At 45.3% G+C, this 12,910-nt stretch overlaps 1 protein-coding gene across 1 annotated transcript in view; it reads right to left on the reverse strand.

Annotated features, from left to right (window-relative positions):
* Window positions 1-10,450: 10,450 nt before the first annotated feature.
* The window catches only part of TMTC1 (transmembrane O-mannosyltransferase targeting cadherins 1), a 147,224-nt gene continuing 144,764 nt past the window's right edge, over window positions 10,451-12,910 (reverse strand). Inside the window, exons 18-20 of the mRNA XM_061444822.1 lie at window positions 12,707-12,829; window positions 11,541-11,618; window positions 10,451-10,801 (exon numbers count right to left, since the gene is read on the reverse strand). Of these exons, the coding sequence (XP_061300806.1) occupies window positions 10,661-10,801; window positions 11,541-11,618; window positions 12,707-12,829 (342 nt within the window). The 3' untranslated portion in view covers window positions 10,451-10,660. The remainder of the gene's footprint in view (window positions 10,802-11,540; window positions 11,619-12,706; window positions 12,830-12,910) is intronic.

The raw sequence follows: 12,910 nt of genomic DNA on the forward strand, positions 1-12,910 counted from the left end.
CGTGCCTCATTATCAAGGTTACTCTTGTGCATTGAAATTTTTATACCATAGCAACTTTCTCATTATTCAACATTAGTCCTCAAAAATGATGCTCAAATTGAGCAAGAAACAGATGTGAAGCTGACTGGTCGGCAATTATGTTATAATGGATTATAAAAGGGCTGGCAAAGGGGCCACTTATATCATTGTCCCTGCACATTAAGAGGTCTTTAGCACATCCCATGAAGCTGGTCTTGCATTAAAAGTACAGAAACCAACGTGACTGCTAGGAGTTAACATGACAGTTACCAGAGCTGCTTTTACCAGGAAGCAGCAGTGCTTCTGACTCAGAAACGCTTCTCTGGATGCTTGCTTAGTGATCAGGGCTTTTTAAGGACAAAGTCCGTGAATGATTTAGACATTTAGGAGAGCCATGGTAGCATGGAGACTTCCATAACCTGATCCCTGCCTCAGGACTGCTCACACCTCACAGAGATCCTGGGTGCTGAGCAGAGCTTGCTGCTCCAGGCTGACCATGCAGTGAGCAGTGGTGATAGTCACATCTTCTCAGACCAGGCTGCCACTATGGAAATGGCCCACTTGAAGGACATCTTCAAAGAAAGGGTCAGGTACATTTTGAGATGATGTGACTCCCATTTCCTCCCAGAATGCGAAAAAATAAAGATGAGCCCAGCCTGGAAAACAAATTTTCCCTCACAGTATTAGCGTGCAGGACACCCAGCTACCTGGAACCCATGGGAGTCATTCCAAGCCATGACTGAACCTTGGCAGCCACTTTCAGCGTCAGGGTGCATGAGACAAATGAGACCCTGGAGCACCCCAAAACAGAGGGGACCAGATGGACATCTCACTTTCTTACTGGTTCAAGAGCTTCCCCAAGTCTTGATGCTAGCCAGGGGTCCATAGATCCATCCCCCTGATCCCAGCAGCCTACCCTCTCCTTACATCACACCCTCCTGTGCCTTCCTGCATTTCATGCTACTTGCAGACAAGTAGTACTTTTCCGAACAGAGGCATGCCCTACTCAGTTATTCATAAAGTGTCATCCCACAATCGTTGCTCACTGCTTTTGCTTATGTGAAAGCAAGACACTAGGCAAAACAACTCTCCTCTGCAACAGGGGACCAGAGAGGCATCCTCACTTTCCACCTCTGCAGCCTCTTTCTGCACCATAAACCAAGGAAGTCCTCAAAAAACCTCTGCAGCTACATTAGCTCACACCAGCCAGAGATCTCATCTTAACCATTACATCAGCTCATTGCCTCCCACTTTGTGACAGGAAATCAGCCTGGGAAGCTGAACCATAAGGACTTTTAGTCCAGGTTTCGCTCCTGAAAAAGCGGCATTCATTGACTTGAGGATGAATTAGCAATGCTCCTGCTTCTCCTCCACCTTTCCCAGGAGGAAGACACCACACTGCAACACAGACCTGTCAGGGCTACCCTTAACCACCTGCCTCCTACCAATGATTAGAGTGAAGAATCACAGCTGCAGAACATGCCCGAAGTTCTTCAGGTTGGCAGGATGACCTCCACACTCCAGGCCTAAAGAAGAGGCAGGAACAAGAGTGTTTTGCAGCGAGATATGGACCCACATTCTCAAATACATCAACTCGGGCTCTCCTGGCAGGTAGGGAATCAATGGGACAAATCCCAGGTGTCAGAGTTATCCAGACTTCCGCCTAAGCTCTAAGCTGAAGGCAATTATACAGAGACAAATGAAAACATACAGGAACAGCACTTATTGCTCAGAAGCTGATGTGCACAAAGCTGAAGTCTCCTGTGAGGTACTTCCATGATGTGTATGCACGGTCATAAAAGCAGCAAATTTAGATTGCATCCAGTAAGCTAATTATTCTTAATGAAATGCAACTGGGACCTACAAAATTAAATAACAAGTGCAACAAGCTATAATGATGTCACCAGACTTTATTGAGAGTTTATTTCAAAGCTTCCATCCCTTAAATGCCCTGGGGGGCTTAACGTGAGCAAGTAAAGCCATCATGAAAGATCTTGTGTCTGAACTAAGCTGGTCTCCCAGTCAGTCTTGGCTTTGGTCTGAAACATATCATAAGGAAACAGAACTTTTTTGTATCACTTTTGGCACTGACTGTGCCTTAGAAATGTGGACAATGAGCATGGGAAAAGACAGATGGCTGGGTCTGATTGAATTTTAGATGCTTCACTATGCAGTTTGAGATAAATTCCTAGCAATCTCATTCATGTTTTCTGGTGATTTCCCCGCCAGTCCTCATCCAGCAGGGGGCGATACACACACTGACAAGCCTGAGAGACTTGCGCTACCCCCCATGTATCAGCTCCAGAACATGATCATCACAGCAAAGATGACACAGGAGGTTGGGACACAAAGGGAACGAACCCACTACAACTTCTCATACCAGAGGCCTACTTCTCCTTCTAGGTGCTGGTGGGAGAGGGGTAGCATCAGGCTCCTGGCTCCTTTGCTGAGGACAGCAGCTCTTCTTGACTCCTTTCAGCTGGCCTGTATCTGCACCAGCTAAAAATCACTTTGTTAATCACTCCTGTCCATGTGTTCCTCATGCCAATAGGAATGGTCCCCTGGCTCTCCCAAGCCAAGGCTGGGATGAATTCAATTCCCAGCCATGCAAATATAAACAATATAATGCCCTGGAAAAGAGCTTGGAATCACTGGAGCCACCAGAGACTGAGTCTGGATCCAAAATGTTACTGACTGTCACAACAATGCCCCTCCAGACATCCCTAGCTTGGGGCCGATGTCCTCTGCATAGGCTTGAAGGCAATGCTCCTAGCTTAACTTTCCCACCAGGCTGACAGGCATTATGAAGCCTACCGATCTCCTACACCACCTCATCTGAGTGCCAATGAAGAGCTCACATCTTCCCCTCTACCCAGACAGCCCACCACCCCAAGACCTCAGCAGTAACAAACGGTACTCACTGCACAAGGTTGTGGGGATACCTGCACAACTCCCGCAGCACTCCTGGCTATAGAGGGGCTGAACTACTTGCTGCCCTGTTCAGTCCAGCTTCCCTCTCTCCCTTTTTTTTAATGGCATTTTATCACATTCCTGGAACTCTCTGGCCTCAAAGTATTTGACTACTGCAGAAAGCTCAGTCACAAAATCAAGCACAATTTTCTAAGCCACTGACCTGAACCAAGCTCTCCCCAGCCCTTGCTGCTGACTAGCTTTTCCAACAAGAGACTGTGGTGATTATTGCTATAGCAGCAAGTCTACTAGTGAAGTAGAAAATAAATAGACTTTATCAGGGAGGTAAATGATGGAGAAAACACCATTCTCATAGGTGGGGAGAGAAATACCATTAGCAATAGCAGAAGGACCAACATGATACTGAAGCAGGGCAGGAATGATGGCAGTTAACAAGTTACAACATCTCTTGTCCCAGCTGGCCAGGTCTTTTTAGCCCTATCTTCATTAGAAGGAGCAAATCACTCTAATGATCACCATCCTTGTGCCCAACTTGACCCCCTTTGCAGCCTGTTCCATGTTTATTTCCCTCTCCTACCTCAAAGCACCCCTAGGAAATATATTTTTACAGGGATGCAGGAGCAGGCCAGACTGTGAGCTATAAATACATTAGCCACTGCAGGAGAATGCGCAAGAAGGATTGGAGAACATGCTGCCATTCATTGCCCTCCTAGATACTTTGCTGACCTGAGTGCCCCAGGGTCCCCAGTGAGCAAGATCACTGGGACCAAGCTATTCCTTCCTTTCACACAGCAGCTGAACAGCCAGCATAGGGAACTTACCACAGCAGTCAAGGAGAGGGCTGTGGTGAGCAGAGCAGAGCAGAGAGGATAAGAAAGGCTTCAAACCCCAGCAGAACCACACTAATGGCAACCCAAAAATCATTCACTGGGAAATGCACACCAAGCCCTAGTTATGATCTGTGAAAACTGACTGGTTACATTCACTTGCTTCATACCTTAAAAGAGCCGTACACCAGTGCTTGCTGCTGCAGTCTCCACATCAGGGCATATCCCCCACAGCCAACACACAGGACTCACCACATGGAGCAAGAAGGAACACCAGCAGCAAGAGGAGCTCTGCTCCCACCACAGCCCAGGCTATGTTCTGCCACACACAGGAGGAACAACTCTCCTCCCCCATAGCTAAGGAGCCCCTTTTATAGCTGAGGGCCAATCAGTTTTGGCAGGTGAGGCTGCAGGGCTGCAACTCAGGTGGGTCTGGAGGGTCTCCAGATATGTCTTGCTGGTCATCTCTAGCCCCGTGGGCTCTCCTGTTTGTAGTCTGCTGTCCCCTGCCCATGGGGACAGCATCAGGATCTAATGTCCCCCTCACCATTGCCACCAGACCTGAGCTGCCTCAGTGGAAACAAACTCCACTGCTTTTGCAGAGGAGGGTTGGCACAGGCAAAGGCGAGGTGATCCAAGTTCTTCACCCTGTGGTCTCTCCTCGCCCTGGAAGAGCATGTCTGTGGGGTATGGTGGTGTGTTTGCCTCTCTCTTCCCAGAGGACACCGAGAGAGTTGGACACCTCCAGCAGCTTTTCATCTCTGCAGCAATACCTGGGGTTTAATTAGCTGCCATAAGGATGAAAACTGTTTGACCTTTTTTACAGAGAGAGCTGCTATCCACATACTGCAAGACCAACTGCGAATGGAGCTGCCTTTTCTCTTTGGGCCAGGAGCTGCAGAGGCCCCCTGGGTGCTGTGGTGCTGCCAGGCACACGAGGCCCTGCTGTCACCCACAGCAGAGCAGCTTTGGGGATTTATGGCCCAGCCTGTCCTCACTTGCTAGGCTACTGCCCATCCCCACTCTGCCCCATGGCCAGCTGGCAGTGGGAAGGCCTCTATCCTCTGACAGTAACACCACCAAACTATCTGCAGGCAGTGGAGGGAGGCAAGACCACCATGCTGTGCTCTTTGTTGTGGTGAAAAGGCAAAACCCGCACGCTGCTCCACAGGACAGGATCCAGGTTGTGACCTGGATTTACATCTTATTTCTCCATCAGTACAAAGGAGGGCCTGGAAAGGTGGGCTCTGGGCAGCAAGCTCCATTAGGAAACCCTGCACTGTTGGGATCTGGGAGAACTTCACAATGTATTAGTTGACTTCAAAGTGAGCATGGAATTCCCCTTCATACTACAGAGGGGTTTGCACAAGACAAGATGGCAGGAAACGCTATGGCTTATGTTCAGGGCTTTTGATGCTCTTTCAGGTCCGTTTTCAATGGAGGTGTTTATCACCCAAGCCCTGGGAACACTCAGGAACATGTGGGAATGTCTGCCAGGATGAAGGGAAGTAGAACAAAATGAATTTCTTTTTAATTTCTGTTCTGTTTTTCTCTTTCCACTCTGTAGACTTACTTGATACATTCCCCATAGATGCATAAAGCCTGACATGAAGATCTTGTGTCAGTATAACATATCCAATCAGCGTGACCTTATAAGCACCAGCCCTCATCCTTTCTTATGCTCAGGCTCCAAAAAACACCTGGTCCAGTATTTTTATACGGCCAGACACAAATACATGGGCTGCATAGTTGCTCCTCCATGACCAATAGCTGGGATTCCTTGAGCAATGGAAACTTTGGCCTTTCCACCTCCAGAAGAACTTGTTCATGGTTGGTCCCAAGGAACACTGACCCCACAGCCAAGAGAACAAAACCAGACACAGCACTCACTTTTCTACTTTTTATATAAAATAGACATTTACATACATTTTGTTTTGCAAAGTCTTTGAGCGCAAATCCTTCATGTGAAATCTAGCCATAAATCCCACAGTGAAAAAAGGAAAGACTTTGCAAATTCTTGTATCACTGACATACATCCGACTGCTGCTGTGTGAATTTAGTTTAAAAAGATTTCTATTCCACGGGCTGTTTTCTTGTTTCGTTGGGTTATTTTAAAGGTATGCACGACTGATTAAAAAAAACAGATACAGAAATAAGAACCATATGAACAACAGGCAATGCTAACCACTCCTGCATGAGAGAAACAGGCATCGTGACATCCACTTCAGGCAGAGATTTTGACAGTAATAGAGTTGTAGAAGCCATAACTTTTACAGAGGATACCACTGGGGGTATTTTCCAGCAGAAATAGTTTTTCAGCAAGTCAGTACAAACATGGCAATGAAGTTTCGCACAAAGGCATCGAGATTACCTGAAGCAACTTTGCCACATTGAATCACTAGAGAATGCCAAGCGCTTTATTTCTTTTTCCTCTTTTTTTTTTTTTTTTTTTTTTGCTGCTGGGTTTAAATGTATGTGAAAGCAAAATGGTGCATTTAGAAACTGCTGCAAGAGACTGATGGCTGGGAAAAAAATTAACCCTCCAAGGACTAATTTCTTCCAAAGATTGTGCATAATTGCATATATAGAAAGATGGAAATTGAGCACTTGGTCAACTTAATCACATACAGATTGAGGAGATTTAAGCATATATCATTATACTGAGCTGGAGGACAAGTGGGGCAAAAGAACATACAAGTATATTCTAAATTGCCTAATTACTAAAATTAGGATGACAATTATCTTTTTTCACCAAATATCATACACCATGTCTGGCCTGGTTTCTGTAACTGTTGAGCTTTCATAGCTTTGGCATAATTCTAGGGGTGTCCAGCTTCCCCTGCACGTTAGGCTCTTAATTTTGGATTTTTTTTGACTTGTTCCACCCATGTGCATGCACGCACACACCCCCGTTCTTGTTGAGATCTCCGGAATGAAGGCTGTTTCCACTGCTGCATTCACTTACTATTTGGCCAAAATGAGTTGCCTGCACATTTGTAGGAAAATCTAAGTCCAAGGAGTCTATAAGAGAGAGAAAATGCCCCCACTGCATCATTTATCCTAAGGGTGGAAAAGGAATGGAAACAAAGTATGCTGGGCTTTAAATAAGCAATAAAATAAAACAAAATCCATCAGCTGGAAATATTATTCATGGGGAAAGGAAAAAGAAACACAATTATTACGGTTTTAAGATTAAAATGCACAGCGAGTACACAGGAGTCCTGTCTAACCAGCTTTACGTTAATTCTCCACTTTAATACTGGTGAGCGCTGAGGTTTAGCCAATGCAAATTGCAGAGAGAGTGAACTCTCCCCCACCAGGTAGAGCTTCAGCCGCTTATTAATTTGTAATCTCTGCTAACCATGCTGAGTGCTGGAGCTGGCAGAAAACAATGTATTTATAACTCATTATTTTAGAAGCTGTGCAATGCTAGGGGAAGAGGACATTGCCTATGATTAATTAAGATAATATCCAGTTATCACAAGGTAAGTTGCTCAATTTATCTTTCACAATAGCATGCTATTTTGGTGGAGGTAACTCATTTCATACCATATTCCATTCTTCTTCACTTGCAATAAACCTTTCACACAATTAATGTCCTGAACAAACACAGCATTTCAGCATGAACGCCAACGAGACAGGAAGTCAGCTCAGAACTTCACAAGCGTTTAACTGCTTTGGTAGCTCATGGTCTGAGTCGTTCTCCAAATACGCTGCCAGTTTGCAGACCGTCATCCTGCATAGATGGGGTATAAAGTGCTGTTTCAGGAAAGCGGGGTTCATTACTGAGCCCTCTTCTCTCCATAACTACCATAAACCAAAATGTGGAGAGTCGACCTTTCTGCATATAAACATAATCAGGTTCAACTGGGATTGAACTCCATGGATATGTTACCTGCCTAATTCAGGTGAGCGGATGAACATATTGCCTTCCAACATATGCCTTCCAACAAAACCACATCCCTCACTGGGAAGATAGTCTCTCTATCTATCTATAGTCTATCTATCTTTCTATGTTATTCTGCAAGTAAGACAGTGTTGCAAAAATGGTAATCCTTCTCCAGGATCTGGGAGGGAGGCACCCAAAGCTATATTACACTTTTACACATGCACCAGTTTTAGGAGGTCAAGGTGGTTCTTCTAGGACAAGAATGAGACAATCATTTCTATCAGGGAAAACAAACTAAGATTTAAACCAAAGTTAAAAACACAAAACCAAGTCTTCTTCCTCACAAAGCATTGCTATAAAAAATACAACTTCTTCTATGTTTGAAAAAATAAGTTTCATCGGCCACCATTTAAAGCCACACTGCTGTGGGGCTTGTAGAATATATAGTATTTATTTAATATATCTTTATGAAGCAAAGGTTATAGCTGATACACATTTTTAAATGAGAGGCATCTCCTCCCGCCCCTATCCCCATGGTTTAGGTAGCTGTCACAGCACTCTGCAGATGCCTCCTCCGCTGGGGGACTTTGCATGTCACCGCTGCCCCAAGCTCCACCTAACAACACCCTGCCAGCCCCCAGGCTTGATGCCATGCAGTTGTACTGCAGGCAGCCAGACAGCCTAGGCACATGGAGCTTTGGTGAAGGCAGGCTCACCTTGGGGAGAGGCAGAGAGCTTTAAGGTGTAGGTACCTCTGAATACCCCAGTATTGCGCCATCTACAACCCTGCAGTGCATGGTGGGGAACTGACTGTTCTCAGAGGCCATTTAAGCTTTGGTTTCCCCATCCCATGGGATTCTGCTGGCATGACCTCATCTCTCCACAGCCATCCTGGCAGCAGCAGGGCTATGCAAAGCTACTCCACGCATGGCATCCAACAGCTGCTGCACTGGGGACCTGCAGAAATGTCAGGTCAGCAAGCCTGTGGCCATAAAAGTCATGTGAAACGACAAGGGTTGCTGACCAAGACCCAGGACCCCAAACCTGCCCTTGGCTCCAGAAAACAAAGTAGTGTGTGTGGCCTGGGGGCAGAAGGGAAAATTCACCAGCAAAAGACTTGCTTATTTTGGTCCCAGATGCTCTTCAAAGGGAGAGAACCCAGAAACATGTGTCACCACCTTTCCCCCACCAGTGCTCTCTCCCTCTCGCTTCTGCCTAGCTGTAGGCACTGACTGGTCTCCTTGGCCAGTGTGGATCTGTACCTCCCAAGTCCAGCCTCATCTCAGTGGGCACGCAGCCCTGCAAGGGCAGACGTCTGCACCAGTCTGAGCTCCCTCTAAGCTCCAAATGCAGGTGGAATCATGTTAATAATTTGTCAATAATTTGACCATCAGTACTGGCTAGACACAGAGCTTTCTAAATGAAGCCAGTGGAGCCACCAGCACATGGCTGTCCCATCACACTTAACGAGTCTGGAGCTTGCCAAGGTGCCATGGCCAGCACCAGCTCAAGCCAGGTGCCACGTGGGTCACTGGCACACAGGCTTTTCCTGACGGGTGTGTATCAAGGAATCACATACCTAATCTGAACTATCCTTTAATAATAGTGCCAAACCCTGGCATGTTCTTTCATTGGAACTGGCCACAAACCCTGGTGGAAGCAGCAGAAGCGCTATTATTGCAGTGACATTATGGCCCAATGTGCTCTGCAGCCATTTGCTTTAGAAACATCATTAGAGGGAGTTATTCAAGCACATCTTGATGGTATTGCATTTTTCCAGCTTCAGACAATGCGAGTCACAACACCCAGCCATGTGGCCAGCTGTGAAGGATACTGTCCAATTTGTATAAAAAGAGAAAATATATTAATTATTTGATTATTATAAGTTAAATAAATAAAACTCAAAAATAAAAGTCCCAATTCTGAAGAGATTTTGTTCTCCCACTTCAGTATTCAAAAATATAGATTTATGACTGATCGCCTATAGGTCATTTTCAGTATCTTTAAGGGGAAGGGGTGAGAACACTTTGACATAGTATTTTGTCAGTGCTATCACCATGATAAATGGGCTTCGTCCTTGAAAACCCGTAAAGAAAGCCTCCTTAGTACGTTTCCAGGCCTAGGAAATCTTCCCTCATTCTCTGTGGCTTTACTTTACCTCCTATATGGATCAGATTGGTTGGGGTTTTTTACTGGGGACTGGACAGGAGGACAAGTAGTTCTAGAGATTCCTATTGCCTTTGGATGCTTCTAATTTCTTTTTCAGCGTAATAATTATTTGGCCTGAAGGGAGAGGGAAAAGGGTAAAGCCATATACTTGACAACATTGTCAAACCTGAATTAGTACAAGATGACTATCTTGTGAGTAACACATTCAGGGGAGGTTTTCCCTCAAAGGTTCGTTTCTCCTACTTGTAGAATCATCCTTCTAGGGTGGTATTTAGATACTGTTTTCCCTTCCTTTAGAATAATTTTCAAGTCACATTCAGAGCTGTACAAGTGGCCACCACTTCCTCAGCATTAACCCCTTGAAACTTTTTTATGTGACCATTGACCATTTTTCTGGCTCAAAGTGACCTGGCAGCACTTGCAATGAAGCCCATTAGTGGTACTTTATGTGAAAAATGTGAGCCTATGTTGAGTAATAAGAGGTGCTACTTCACCCCTGCTGCAATGGATGAGTGCTTTGTCTCCGTGGTTTCCCCAGTGATAACCAAGATATTGAAGGTACACGTCCCACCCAGACTCCCAGTGTGCTTAAAATGGACCAGCCTAAACAAAAATCTTGATTAAAGGAAGGTTTTCACTCATTCTCCAGCATGTCCCACAGGAGCAAAGTGGCTCCTGTAACTTTGGTCAAACGTAAGCATGCATTCAAAATCTGCCTTCCGGAAGTCTGAGTCCTATCAAAGTTCCTTCAGCATCACTTCAAGAATAGGCTTCCACCATACTCTTCTCCAAGGGGCATGAGTTTCATTCCACTGATGACTGAATGCTATGTTTGGTCTTTCTCCTGGACTTCCTGAAACCGTTTCTCCAAGCGATCCAGTTTGGCCAGATTCTCCTTCAGCAACTTGCTGTTTGGAACCAGCTGTAAGGCTTTCTCATAGTAGCCACGGGCGGTGATGTAGCTCCCCTACAAAGAAAATGAGTGGCAGATTTCATTCGCATTCCCTGACATACAAGGTTAACTCCTTGGGAATGGTGAAGACCATAATACGCAGGAAAAAAAATTTATAAAACCTGATGTTGTTAGGTAACAGGAATACTTCTTCATTATGAAATGGATCACGGAGTGCCATTAGCCTAAATTGGGTCAAACACACAGTAGATTTACATTTGTCTGTTATATTGTACCAGAAGAGTTAATTTCACTCAGCAACAGGATAGCTTGAGGATATTATACAGTGTGACTCCTTAAGACCCACATCATAATGATATGCTAAAGTATTCAAAAAGATAAGCAATCACAGGGCGGGCTGTCTATTTCCATAATTTCATGCCAGTACTCTGCATTAGACATCTTTATTAAGTTAATTCCATAGAGAGGAATCTTAAAAGTCAACTCACGGTGACTTTTCTCTAAGGTAGGTAAACAACCAAAGCAGGAAAGCTTTAGAGATGGGCACGTTGTTCCTTGCAGCCTGCTCTCTTAAAATATGAGATTTACATTACAAGATAGATATTCCAAAGCAATCTGGTTGGGAAGTTCTAGTTGGGGTGAGCAGAATTTCCTCCCTTTTGGGGTAAAATATGTCAGGGACACTCACTGTTCATACACATGCAGTTCTTGGCAGCCTGAAACAAATTTGGCTTTCTGTCCCAAGTAGTAGTCTCTGTACTCGGCATCTTAAGGAAAAGCAAAAATGTCATACCTTGATGTGCTCGATGCCTCCCATATTCATCCAGGCCTGTGCTTGGTCTGGATTGAGCTCCACAGCCTGTTTATAGCTCTACATAAATATGAAACATTTTTAGGTTAAGAGTCTGAATCTCCAAACAAAACCAGTGCTGGAGAGGAAAGAGAAAGTTTCCTCTCCTGAATCCATTTAAAATATAATTTCAAATTCTTCTCACATACAACGCACAAGCTGAGTTTCAGCTTCTTCACAGCAGAGGCAACATAATACACTGCTTCACTACTGAGCTCATCTTGAAGGTTTTCCCTGCCCACAGCACCATATGAGGAGCCACGCCAACCCTTGTGACCCTCTCTCTGGACCCTGCACCACTGGGGTCTCCTGCACATCAGGGTCATTTCCTTGGGCAGGTGCCTGCCAACCACAAGCCATGTGTGGGTTGTGATGCTCCTCATCTGCAAGGCTTTGGAGCTGGCAGCAGACTATGGTACAGTCACTTGTGCGGAGGTTCCACAAGGACCCGAGGGCAATGCTATCACTCTCCACTGGCTCCACCACTGTGCATGGGAGAAGCTGCAACAAGGACCTTCTGGACTCTGCCAAACAACATCGTTTCTATGGTGTCACAAAAGGAAAGGATTCAAATCAGGATTAGACATCTTGAGGGGTTCTGAGAATATTCAGAACTGTCCCACTAATATTCTGTACTATTATATAATGCTAACATAATTTCTGAGCTCTCAAGCCTACTGCTCCATAGGATAAGCCAACCTCTTAGCTATTAGGTAATAAGGTGAGATATAACATCATGGTGTGTTCTCACAATTCCCCATGCTTCCAGCTGAGCCACCTGGGGTTGGACATCACTGGGAAGGGGGCTGGGGCTGGATGGACCAAGGGTCTGGTCAATGAGAAAAGGCCTAGGCTCCTCCATAATCCCACCACGATTCTGTACTAAACCTCTCAGAGCAGGGAGGTCTATTTCCACACAGGAATAAGGAAAAATTTGCAGCTAGGTCTCGCAAAATAAGGTGCCCCATAGCTTTACCTGTACCACTGCTGAACTTCTGAGCTCCCAAGAGCAACAGCCAGGGTGCACACTCCAGGGAGCATTAGATGCAGTGACCTAACTCTTATCTTTAAATCTACAAAACTATCCACAGGGCTGAGAGCAGTCGTACCTCAAAAGCCTTGTCAAGGAGATTCTGTTCTCTTAGCTGGTTTCCTTTAGTGAAAAAGAGCTCTGATATGACTTTTGGATCCTTTGGTTTTAGCTGAAGAGCTTTTTCTATAGCTTCAAGTGCCTGTGAGAATGCAAGAAGATGTTGTGTTACTGTATTCTGTGCCCTCACCACTAGGCCTCCCAGCATAAAAGTTACCTTCTT

Source organism: Pezoporus flaviventris, unplaced genomic scaffold, assembly GCF_033815535.1.
Source record: "Pezoporus flaviventris isolate CSIRO_AGI_PZ_B2104156 unplaced genomic scaffold, CSIRO_AGI_Pfla_v1 ptg000002l, whole genome shotgun sequence".
Taxonomy (NCBI): Eukaryota; Metazoa; Chordata; class Aves; order Psittaciformes; family Psittacidae; genus Pezoporus; species Pezoporus flaviventris.